Here is a 13183-nt window from a genome sequence, read left to right on the forward strand (position 1 = left end):
TGGCTCTGACTGACGGACTGGCGATGGACAAGCAGCCAAGAGCCTAGGCCCAGACCCAGACCCATTCCTTTGCTTGTTCGTAGCTCCCTACGTCCGTCTGATGATCAGCAAGCGAGGAGGCAGACGACAACAACAGCGACTGATGACTGACCCTTGAAAGCATTTCTGCTGTTGTTTCAAAGCCACAAGGGGCAAGGGGGATTGGGAATGGGAATGGGAATGGAGGGGACATGGGTCCAAGGCATTGGACAAGGCACAACTCTCGAGCTTGGAGCTGTAGCTGTAGCCTTTCCCTCACTTTGACTGATTCAATTCATAAAATGGCCCACAACCAGAGCTCAGACCAGAGCACAGACCAGACTAGGCCTCGGACTTGGACTTGGCTACGGGATGAGCTTGTAATTTGCTAAATTCGTTTTATTGGCCAACATGCAACAGAGCAGCAGGGCAGGGAAGGACAGGGTAGAGCAGTGGCAGTGGCAGGGTAGAGGCAAAGGCAGAGACAGGGCAGAGACAGGGCAGGACAGGGCAGTGGCTGTGGCAGAGGCTGCTGCAAACGAATCCAAGGAAGAGGAGAGGATTGTAATCATTTTGGTTTATTATTTGTGGCAGCAAACATGTTGCCCCATGTGCAGAGTGCAGCGTGGAGTGCAGTGAAGGGGAGGGAGCTGCATGATAGCGATAGCTGCAAAGAATGGGGGCCTGCCACGGATTACTCCAGCGAATGCTAATGCGAATGGAGTGTGCACCACCGTCTGCCATTCCACCAACAAATGACTTAATTACCAGTCAGACAGAGTCCTCCACTCCCCACCCCCTCTCTCTGTCTGTTGCTGGATCAATTGCACATCCATTCGTGTGGTTAATTATGGCTAGGATTACGATTACGATTGCGCTTACGATTATATATATATAAAAAAATAAAATATAAGAAAATATATATCTAATTAGCGTCGCAAGAGGCGTCTGCTCATCCTCCCATGCCCCACCACTAATTGAAACGTTTCCCATTTCCCCTCACCCTCTCCCAACAGCAAACTCGATCGCGAGCTTCAGTCGAGCTACAGCTTCATGGTGCTGGCCACCGATGGCGGGCGCTACGAGGTCCGAGCCGCCCGTGTGCCCGTGCAGATCAATGTCCTGGATGTGAACGACAATCATCCGGTGTTCGAGCGTTATCCCTATATCGGCCAGGTGCCCGCCCTGATCCAGCCGGGCCAGACGCTGCTCAAAGTGCAGGCCCACGATGCCGATCAGGGCCTCAACGGGGAGCTGCTGTACTCGCTCAAAGCGGAGGCTGGAGGCAAGTTTCGCATTAATCCCAATACGGGCGCATTGAGTGCCAGCCAGAGCTTGGCCAGCGAATCGGGCCGACTGCTGCAGCTGGAGGTGATCGCCAGGGACAAGGGAAATCCCCCACAGAGCAGTGTCGGACTGATCGAGCTGCTGGTGGGCGAGGCGCCACCGGGTGCGCCCGTGCTGCGCTTCCAGAACGAGACCTACAGAGTGAAGCTGCGCGAGAACTCCCCAACGGGCAGCAGACTCCTCCAAGTGGTGGCCGTGCGCAGCGATGGACGCCGCCAGAAGGTGCAGTTCTCCTTTGGGCGCTGGCAACGATGAGGGCATCTTCTCGCTGGACGCCGCCTCGGGCGAGATTCGTGTGGCCAATCCCGCGCTGCTCGACTACGATCGCTTTGCCACGCCCACACTGGCGGCCCTGAGTCGCGGCCGGGCCATGCACTACGAGCAGTTGGTGACAGAGGATCCCTCTGCGGCCGCAGAGGATCGCAATGGCACACGCAGTCAGCGCGCCCTGGCCGCCACATCCTTTGCCCTCGCCAGCACCCAGCCGAATGAACTGCGCCTCGTTATCGCAGCGCGCAGCGCGGATGGGCCCCTCCTGGCCAGCTACGCGGAGCTCATTGTCGAGCTGGAGGACGAGAACGACAACAGTCCGCAGTTCTCGCAGCGTCAGTTCGTGGCCACCGTCGCCGAGGGCAACAGCAAGGGCACCTTCGTGGCCCAGGTGCAGGCCTTCGATGCCGATGCGGGCGCCAATGCCCGCCTGCGGTACCACATCGTCGATGGCAACCACGACAACGCCTTCGTCATCGAGCCCGCCTTCAGTGGCATCGTCAAGACGAACATCGTCCTCGATCGCGAGATTCGTGATGTCTACAGCCTGAAGATCATCGCCACGGACGAGGGCGTGCCCCAAATGACGGGCACCGCCACCATTCGGGTGCAGATCGTCGATGTCAACGACAATCAGCCCACGTTTCCGCCCAATAACCTAGTGAGCGTCAGCGAAGGTAAGTCCTAGCCATCTATAACTATTAATACTGGATATATATAGGGCTAAATGGAGGCATTAAATACCCTAGGAGCTGCAGCTAAAACGTTCTATAAGTTGTATTTTTTGGAGAGACTTTCTGGCTAATTTCATGAATTTTTGTATGCAAATCTCCCCAATTGAGAAAGAGCTATTTATAGAAAACAGACACGGATACTTATCCTTATACCTTTATCCTATAGGCCCTATGGTCCTATCCAATCCCATTCTATACGCTCCCATAGCGCATTTCTAGCAAATTCTTCGAATGCCGAAGTAATTCCATATCAAAGTTTCCCATTATCGATCAGTTATCGTTATAAAATAACAAAAAACTCAATTTGAAATACCAACAACATGCGACCCGAAAAATTAGAATATTTTTAATATGAAATAGCTAAAAAAAAAAAAACCCAAAAATACCAAATTAAGATCCGTAAATTACAACAAAAATTACAGCTGATAGCTGATTAAATTTTGGAAATTTTAAATAGCTGATTTGCATATTTAAATAAATATATTTAAAATTTGTTTTTATTCTCAAAATTCTACATAAATCATAAGCTCTAAAAGTAGAGTCGCGTCCCGAGAAGCCACTCACATGTTCCTTCTCGTTAAATTATGAAAACTGCTTGGTATTATTGAGTGTTTAAATAAAAATCTTTTTAAAGCCAGGCATACGTGAACGCGGAATATAAAAATATAAAAAATCGAACACCAATTTCTTTCGCATGTGAAGCCCGTGCAATAATTCGTACGCCCCAAGGGAAGTCCAGCTTTAAGAGAGTATTGAGTATTGCCCTGATTCGATATAGCCATATCTGTCCGTCCGTCTGTCCGTCCGTCTTCTACATAAATCAAAAGCTCAAAAATTTATATACTGAATGAGTACGGGTATAAAAGTAGAGTGGCGTCCCCCGAAGCGACTGACACGTTCCTTCTCGTTTTTTTTTATAGACTTAAAAGATTTTCACAGGCTGCAAGGGTATGTAAAGAACTGAATCCATAGATACGAGTATATACTCCCATGCCCCTGCTGCATTCCTCACTTAACACTTTTTCCTTTACCCATATCTCTTTTCTTCGCTGCTTTAGCAACCGAACTCGGCGCCGTGATAGCTTCCATCTCTGCCAACGACGTGGACACTCATCCCACGCTGACGTACCGCCTGGTCAGTGACTCCTCGGTGGATGACGAGAGCCTCACGCTCTTCGCCCTGGATCGCTACAGCGGGAAGCTGGTGCTGCGGCGGCGCCTGGACTACGAACAGCAGCAGGAGTACCAGCTGGAGGTGATTGCCTCCGATGCGGCGCACGAGGCAAGAACCACGCTGACGGTCCGCGTGAACGATGAGAACGACAATGCGCCGATATTCCTGGCCCAGCAGCCGCCCGCCTACTTTGCCATTCTGCCCGCCGTGGCCGAGGTGGCCGACAGTCTGTCGCTGGACCTGGAGCTGCTCTCGGTGAATGCCACGGATGCGGATGCCGAGGGCAGCAACTCCAGGATACAGTACTCCATCGAACCACCCATCGAGGGATTCTCGGTGGCTGCTGCCAGTGGTGTGGTGTCTGTGAACATGAGTCGCCTGCCGCTGCCCGAATCCGCGAGCGGGGATTACTTTGTGCGCATTCTGGCCCGAGATGGCGGCAAACTTCCGCTGACTGGGGCAACGCTGCTCCGAGTGCAGGCCAGCGACAGTGGCGCGGCGCGTTCACAGTTCCAGCAGACGCAGTATCGCGCACAGATCAGCGAGGCGGCGCCTCTGGGTGCCGTGGTGCTGCAACTCGCGCAGGATGTGCAGGATCAGGCGTTTGTCATTGCGGCCGGCAACGAGGAGGCCGCCTTCGAGCTTCGCCAATCGAAGGCGATTGTGCTGGTGAAGCCGCTCGATCGCGAGCGCAACGATCTGTACAGGCTGCGTCTGCTGGTCAACAGAGGGACAGCCGGAGCCACAGCCCCAGCCAATTCAAGCGCTGGCATCACCGTAGTGATCACTGTGCTGGATGCCAATGACAATTTCCCGATCTTCGATCGCAGCGCCAAGTACGAGGCGGAGATCAGCGAGCTGGCGCCGCTGCGCTACTCCATTGCCCAGCTGGTGGCCCTGGATGCCGACCAGGAGAACTCGCCCAACTCCGAGGTGGTCTACGACATCACCTCGGGCAACGACGAGCACATGTTCACCATCGATCTGGTGTCGGGCGTGCTGTTCGTGAACAATCGCCTGGACTACGACAGCGGCGCCAGCAGCTATGAGCTGATCATACGCGCCTGCGACAGCCACCATCCGCGTCCGCTCTGCAGCCTGCAGCCCTTCCACCTGGCGCTGCACGACGAGAACGACAACGCGCCCAGGTTCCCGCTCTCGGAGTACGTTCACTTCGTCGCGGAGAACGAGCCGCTGGGCAGCAGCGTGTTCCGGGCGCATGCCAGCGACCTGGACCGCGGTCCCTTTGGCGCCCTCAACTACAGCCTGGCCGCCGCTGCCGGCGATGACAGCTCCTGGAAGCTGTTCCGCGTGGATTCGCAGTCGGGCCTGGTCACCGCGACGGCTGTCTTCGATTATGAGCAGCGTCAGCGCTACGACATGGAGCTGCGGGCCAGCGACATGGGCGGCAAGGCGGCACGCGTCGCCGTGCGCGTCGAGATCGAGTCGCGGGATGAGTTTGCGCCGCAGTTCTCGGAGCGCACGTACCGCTTTGTGCTGCCCGCCGCGGCCGCTTTGCCGCAAGGCTTCGTGGTGGGGCAGGTCACGGCCACGGATGCGGACAGTGGACCCGACGGACGTGTCGTCTACCAGCTGAGTGCGCCGCACACCCACTTCAAGGTGAATCGCAGCAGTGGCGCGGTGCTGGTCAAGCGCAAGCTGAAGCTCGACGACGACGCCGCCAGTCTGGGCGCACACGACGGGCGCGACATCAGCCTCGTGATATCCGCGTCCTCGGGCCGACAGAACTCGCTGACGGCCATGGCCGTGGTGGAGATTGCCCTGGATCCGCTGGCACATCCGGGCACGAATCTGGCCAGTTCGGGCATCAATGGCGGCGGCTCTGGCGGCGGCTCTGGCGGCGGCGGCGGCACCATGGGCGACTGGGCCATTGGCTTGCTGATCGCCTTCCTGCTGGTGCTCTGCGCCGCCGCTGGCATCTTCCTCTTTGTGCACATGCGCAGCCGCAAGCCGCGGAATGTCGTCAAGCCCCACCTCAGCACGGAGACGGTGGGCGTGGGCAATTCCAACAGCTACGTGGATCCCAGCGCCTTCGACACGATACCCATACGGGGCGGCATCTCCGGCGGTGCGGCTGGAGGCGCCTCCGGACAGTTTGCGCCGCCGAAATACGACGAGATACCGCCCTTTGGCCCGCATGCGGGCAGTTCCGGTGCGGCCACCACCTCGGAGCTATCCGGCTCCGAGCAGTCGGGCTCCAGTGGCCGCGGCTCGGCCGAGGATGATGGCGAGGACGAGGAGATTCGCATGATCAACGAGGGACCGCTGCATCAGCGCGGCGGCGGCGGCGGCGGTGGCGGCGGTGGTGCGGGTGGCAGCGATGACGGTCGCATCTCGGACATCTCCGTGCAGAATACACAGGAGTATCTGGCGCGTCTGGGCATCGTGGATCACGATCCGAGCGGCAGTGGCGGCGGCGGCGGTGGCGCCTCCAGCATGGCCGGCAGCAGCCACCCCATGCCGATGCCAATGCCCATGACCATGCCCATGGTGGACTCGCTGCACATGTTCCACGACGAGGATGCGGCCACCGCCCGCTCGGACATCACGAATCTCATCTACGCGAAGCTCAACGACGTCGCCGGCGGCAATGGAGGCGGCGTCGGCGGCGGCGGCGGCAGCGGCTCCGAACGTGGCAGCAGTGCCGATGATGCGGCAACGACGGCGGGCAGCATTGGCACCATGGGCACGGGGCCCATCACCGGCCACGGCCACGGCACGGCCATGATGGGCAGCTACGGCGAGGTGCCGGTGCCCGTGCCCGTTGTGGTGGGCGGCAGCAATGTGGGCGGATCCCTCAGCTCGATTGTGCACAGCGAGGAGGAGCTGACGGGCAGCTACAACTGGGACTATCTGCTCGATTGGGGGCCGCAGTACCAGCCGCTGGCGCACGTCTTCTCGGAGATAGCGCGGCTCAAGGACGACACCATGTCGGAGCACAGCGGCCACAGTGGCCACAGCGGCAGTGGCGCCTCCTCGTCCGCCAAGAGCAAGCACTCCTCCTCGCACTCGTCGGCGGGGGCGGGCAGTGTGGTGCTGAAACCGCCGCCACCGCCCACCCACATTCCACCGCCGCTGCTCACGAGTGTGGCGCCACGCGCCATCAATCTGCCGATGCGTCTGCCGCCGCACTTGAGCATGGCCGGGGGCCTGCCCCGCTCGCCCATTGGGCACGAGGCCAGCGGCAGCTTCAGCACCTCCTCGGCCATGTCGCCCTCGTTCTCGCCATCGCTCTCGCCGCTGGCCACACGCTCGCCCTCCATCTCGCCGCTGGGCAGCGGTCCGCCCACCCACCTGCCACACGTGTCGCTGCCCCGCCATGGCCATGCACCGCCGCCACAGCCCACGCAGCGGGGCAATGTGGGCACAAGGATGTGATAGGAGGAGCAGAGAAGGATTCCAGTCCTGAGCAGCGCTGTGCATGCATCATAGTATTACTTGCACCCCCACCACCCCATCCACCATCCACGCACACACACAGACACATTCACCCTTGCACACACACACACACACACACATTAATGTTGTATATATACTGATATGATAGATAGGCACGATATCCCATATACATAATAAATACGATAGATGTAATTACACTCGGAAAAAGTTAGAACTGATTTTCAAGCAGAGTCTCCAGCAGATTGGGGGATTTTTAAATTTATGCATCTGTTTAAATTTTTAAATTTTTAAAATGTATGCATCTGTTTAAATTTTAAATTTTTACATTTTTTTAAATTTATGCATCTGTTTAAATTTTTTATTTAAATTTTAAATTTTTTTTTAATTTATGCGTAATATTTTAAATATTTGTTTATTTAACATGCTAAATTTAAAAGCTACAGAAAAAAATACAATACTTAAAGCAAGAATTACGAATTAATAGGAATATTAATAAATTTAAATCGTAGAAATTCTTCACTTTTATTAGGTAAAGCTTACAATGAAAAAATTATAGAATCGAAAAAGTTCTTCTTAGCTTTAAAAAAAAAAAATCTGCCTTATTCGACACTGCTTTAAATTGTGTGTATTTTTTTTTTTATATTTTTCGAAAATTATTTTCAAGCACATAAAAAGGTTTCAATTAATAAATAAATCTTGCAGAAAAAATACAATACTTAAAAAAAGAGTTACGAATTGTTAGGATTAATAATAAATTCAAATCCTAGAAATTTTTGAGTTCTATTAAGTAAAACTTACTATGCAAATTAATTATCGAATCAAAAAAGTTCTTTTAAGCTTTACAAAAAAATAATCTGCCTTCTTCGACAAAGCTTTAAATGATGTGCATATTTTTTTTTTTATATATTTTTCAAAATTATTTTTCAGGCACAAAAAAAGGTTTTAATTAATAAATAAATCTTGCGAGGAATATTATAAGTTCTATTATTTATATTCCACACAAAAATATGACATTAGACTGAAACCTTAAGCCTGCATATTGAAATTCTATACAGGAAAAATATATATTTATTTATTTATTTTCTGGCAATTTTGTTCTTTACGTTGAGTAAACATTTACAATTGCTTTAATTGTGGTTAACTTTCTAATCCTCAGTTTATATTTATTTCCGAGTGTATAAATGTAATAGTTAACTTTAAAGTGTAGTAAACGACAAACACAAAGCCAACAAAGACTCTCTGAGACTCACTTGCTTGCACACACACACACAAACACAAACACAGGAGGATGACAGCAGCGACAGGAGACAGGAGACGATGCAGGTAGAACCAGCCATAAGTTGTAAGCATTTAGAGCCTAGAAATTAAGCACCAAGCAGAAGAAGAGCAGCCCCAATCCATTCGAGTAGGTAGAACCCTAAAACCTAAACCTAAACTAGTTTTACAGCCACACACACAAACACACACACAATCTCCCATAAGACATACGCATACACATACATACATAAAATCGCATTTTCCATTTCCCATTCGTAGGTTATAATATCGTTTAACGAGGGTGATATAATGTTGACGGAGCAGGAGGAAATTGTATAAAGTTGTTTTTAGTAATTGTTGGAGAGTGAGGAGAGGGTAGCGTATCCCTTGTATAAAAAACACACACAAATAAAAGTGTAAACGAAGACGAAGTATAACCCTAAGCTAGTTATCATGTGTAGCACGTACGTATGTATAGTGTGTGTATAGATCGTATATCGTATATAGTTTAGTTATCGTTTCACTTGTGCGTGATGCTAATTGTATAATCGTAATGCTGTAAAAATGTTTTCCATAGTTAGGATCCCCCCAGTACTAAGTTTAGGATCCCTAAGATCCAGCCTAGTTTGTAATAGCGAAACGAAATCAAGAGAATAAATATTTAAACGAAACGAAACAAAACAAAACAAAAATACAAATGAAAATAAAAATAAAAATAATAATTCCAGTATTTGTGATTAATTGGGAAGTGGGAATGAGAATGGATAGGGGAATGGGAACCATGCCCGTGGTGTAGACCCCACATGCATCCACGACTGGGCAGCGTTTTTTGTTTTTGTTTTTCGGGAAAGCAAAAGTGCCAGACACGCCCATAAACATATGAGAAGGGGCATGGGGCAGCAGAGGAGTCCCAGGCTCTGGCTCTCTCTCTCTCTGTCGTGTAGTAGGTGGCAAAGTTTTGGGCTGAACTCTTGAACTGCCAACAACACACATCGCACCCAATGCCAATGCCAATGCCAATGCCAGTGTCTGACTCCTGCCACAATCCGATAGGAGGCGGTGGCCTCCTCCTTGTTGTTCTAGACACTCGGCAGACTCTGCCTCCCGTATCCAGGCATCCTCTGGCAACAGTCCCAATGGCAATGGGTATGGCAGAGAACAACAACAACAAACAGCAACCAGGCAACCAGGCAAACAACCAGCAAACAACCAGCCAACATCCAACAACCGACATCCACTTTGTCTTCATTTCAAAGACGTTGCATGAACTCATTTATTTGTTGCTGATTTCTGGCCTGCACCACACCTCCACCGCCTGTTGCCTGCCTGCCTGGCTGCCCCCTTCTACAGCTGCCGCTGCCCCTTTGCCTGTCGTCATTATCATTATGTGCCCGCTGCCACAGCTCCACAGCTTCGTCTGTGCCACGGACTCGGAGTCCGCTGCTGCGGCTGCGGCTGCGAATCTCGAGAGTTGAGTTATTTCCATTTGCCAGTCGCGAGTCGCGGGTTCGACTCTCGTATCAATTGCAGCAGATCAACAAAAGCGAATGAAGCGGAGCGAAGAGAAGAGCTGCTGAAATTTGTTTTTCGCCTTTTTGCCATACCCTACGAGGCATAAGGGTATTCCGCTTGCTGCACATTTTCGAGGATATAGAAACAGGATCACACGTAAAGCTGCGTGACGACTTTTTTGCACCATAAAACTTTATTTGATGGGAAACTCTGCCTTCAAATGGGAAATATTCTCAGAGGGGATGATTGGATTAAAAAAGGGGCAAAAATAAAACGTAAGCTTATACTAAATCTAGGGTTATTTAAAAGAAATGTTTGACTATTTTAAATTTGTTTTCCATCGTTTTTTAAGTATTTATATCAGATGGAACAACATTTCAGAGCATTTTCTATTATTTTGGAGTCATTTATTTAATTTTAGTTATTATTTTTGAAGTAATCAAAAGTATATGAAAAATTGTATAGCTTTTTTAAGTGTTTTGGGGGTTTGGAGGTTTCGAGTATATTTTATATATGTATATTGAAATTTTTTTACATTCTATTTTTTATATTATTTATATATATCCGTATATTTATATATTTGTATTTGGAGGCTTGGAATATTTTTTAGAGTTTTTACGGTATTAATATAATATTTTTCGAATAACTTTTCACAAAAATTTGAGTATTTTGTGTAGAGTAATTGGAGATTTTTGCTGGCACTTATGGTTGAAAAATTATCAAAGAGTAATTTCTTGGCATTATTTTCATGAATTTTGTATGATATTTTCCATTTTTTATAAAGTTTCCAGGGTATTCCATTATTAGCATCACACATTCTGTAGCCCTTTGCCTCTTAGCCTTTTTCGGTCACATCTCGGTGGGGAACGCAGCACACAGATGCAACCAGAGACACAAACGCAGGGCGCAGACTGCAGATCCTTGGAAGGAAAGGAAGGAAGGAAGCAAGGAAGGAAGGAAGAAGGGCATCTACGAGTAAACGCTCGTGGTTATTATTAGTAGCAGTCAATTCACATTACAGCGAATACAAATAACAGCCAAGAAGAAGCCACCTGGCTGTGGCTGTGCCATGAATGTGCCCAAAGAGGAGACTGAACCGAACGATCATCATGATGTTGATTATGATTATGGGTTGTTTGGCACTGTGGCTCCATCGATGATGTCCTAGGCATTCATTTGGGGGGCTACGCACATTTTTTGGGGTGTGTACACACGAGACAACAGGCCTCGAAGACAACTCCAACTTCGACGACGGAAAGTGAAAAGCTTTAATTTTCGTGGCACGATGAGCGGGAAAGGGGCCGGTCCGGGGTTTGGGTTTATTTTTAAAGCCATTTAAGTGGCTTTAAGCCACAAGCCAGCCAGATCCCGCAGCGTGCATTGTTCCCTACACATTTTTCGCCTCTCCCATCACAAATGCTGAAAGCAGTGGGGCCGGGAAGGGTCTAGCCTCTAGAACGCTGCCCTGTCAGAGGGCCAATTCTCTGATTGCAAAATAAGTGATTTGGGGGAATGCGTGCTAAGGCTCAATTCACTTGTAGATCTACGCAGAGAGAGAGAGAGAGAGAGTGCCCCACGATAGTCCCTTATGTTTTTATAATTTGTCAATATATCAAGCGCACAATAAAGTGATTACTGCACACAGAGACGGCTGGGGGGGATTGGGGGATTGTGCATCCTAATCCCTGACGAAATTCAAAATGAAATTAAAGCTCTCCCAGACATTCATTCCGCCCCGCTGCTGCTGCTGCTGCTGCCCCTGATGGAGGCGCGCTTCTGCGGCTTTAATAACAATTCCATTAGCGGCTAATGTCTTCATTGCAAGTGTCAGATATGGGGGCGCATGTGGCAAGAGATGGGGGGCGGGGCGGGGCGGGGGTGTGCAGCTTGATGCAGAAAGAAATGACGCTAAACTGACTGGCAAAGGCACTGCCTCGATCTGTGCTCGATCTGTGCAAGGTTCGTCCGTCATCAGCAGCAGCCGCAGCAGCAGTCTGTAGAATTATGGGCTCTGCACCTTTGGCACTCCACTCCACGCTGTTGCTGCCACTGCCACAGCGCCTGTCTGTTTGCCTCTGTCCCTCTGCCTGCTCTGCCCCTCTGCTGCTGCTGCTGCTGCTGCTTCTGCTGGCACATCTTTCGCATGTCAGTTTAACACTTTTGAGATCCTTTGAAGTTCACTGCTCGACGACTGCGTTTTATTGTCCAAAGTTATTGCACTAATAAGCCTCGTTCTGCACGTTCTCAGCCACAGTGGAGTGTGTATGCCAGGCCAAAGCCCGCATTCGCATTCGCATTAGCATTTCGTGGTGCAAGTGGCCAACAAATGCGAAAATAATTGCTACCACGAAATATGCCACACGATTGCTGCGAACGGGGCAAGCAGCGAGTGAAGGGGGGCAAGCAGCGAGCGAGGGGGGAGGCAAGCAGCGTGAGGGGCAAGAGCTAATTGCCACCAGGTTGCTTGATTGGGGCACACAATCACAATAAACAGATTTTTATGAATGCAAAAAAAAAAAAAAAAAAAAAGAGAAGCGAAACGAAACGAATCGAAACCTTGGGGGCACTACCCCAACCCGCTATACACCCCTTTTGCCCTGACCTGGCTGCATTGACCATTTCCGTTTCCGTTACTCTCCTTGAATGAAGAGATCTGCAGAGAGATCAAAGATCTGCACTCCAGCAGACGAGCCACAGAGATGAGTGGCTGCATCAAAGGTTCGACTGCCGACTGACTGCCGCCAAATGTAATTCGATACGTTTGTGGCGCCGCAGCACAAGAAAAACAAAAAAAAAAAAAAAACAGCACAAGAAGTAGAAGAAGAACGCCAACAAAGATGAGGCACAGCCACAGTACACAGCATAAACAGTGTGTGTGTGTGTGCCCCCAGCTTGCAACGGTGAGAGAGAGAGGGAGAGAGAGAGAGGGAGAGAGAGAGAGGGAGTGAGGCAGCGGCACACAAAACTTTTGCTGATGGCTGAGCGAAAAAATGGAATGGAATCGAGGAATCCATTAGAGGACTGACAAGCGCAAACGCCGCATAATGGAACAAGGAGCCTCCAATCTCTGGGCCACTGCCATAATGGCAATAGAATCATCCATCCATCCATCCAACCAACCAACCATTCCATTGCAAGCATCTATCCATGCCCCATGCAACAGAAATGTTGCAACAAAGGTAACCATTAAAATATAATAATAGTTGTTCTTCTTTCAAGCCGAAGGAGCTGCTGCTGCTGCTTCTGGTGGCCCCCCCCACCCAAAACAATTTGGACATGACACACACAGACACTCTCTCTTGCTCGTTCTCTCTCTCTCTCTAGCTCTCCCTCTCTAGCTCTCCCTCTCTAGCTCTCTCCTTCTCTTTCTCCCTGTGTGGATCTTCTGCTGCTGCTTCTGCGATGATAGAATCTCATAATGCGAAGCAGAAGGAGGGAGGCAGAGGCAGGA

At 50.3% G+C, this 13183-nt stretch overlaps 1 protein-coding gene across 1 annotated transcript in view; it reads left to right on the forward strand.

The window, feature by feature from the left end:
* LOC111073518 (protein dachsous) overlaps window positions 1-7246 on the forward strand; it is an 86705-nt gene extending 79459 nt beyond the window's left edge. The window contains 3 exon segments of the mRNA XM_022365854.2: window positions 1035-1602; window positions 1604-2312; window positions 3428-7246. Of these exon segments, the coding sequence (XP_022221546.2) occupies window positions 1035-1602; window positions 1604-2312; window positions 3428-6942 (4792 nt within the window). The 3' untranslated portion in view covers window positions 6943-7246.
* The last annotated feature ends 5937 nt before the right edge of the window (window positions 7247-13183 follow it).

The sequence above is a fragment of the Drosophila obscura genome, unplaced genomic scaffold (genome assembly GCF_018151105.1).
Source record: "Drosophila obscura isolate BZ-5 IFL unplaced genomic scaffold, ASM1815110v1 contig_37, whole genome shotgun sequence".
NCBI classification, from domain to species: Eukaryota; Metazoa; Arthropoda; class Insecta; order Diptera; family Drosophilidae; genus Drosophila; species Drosophila obscura.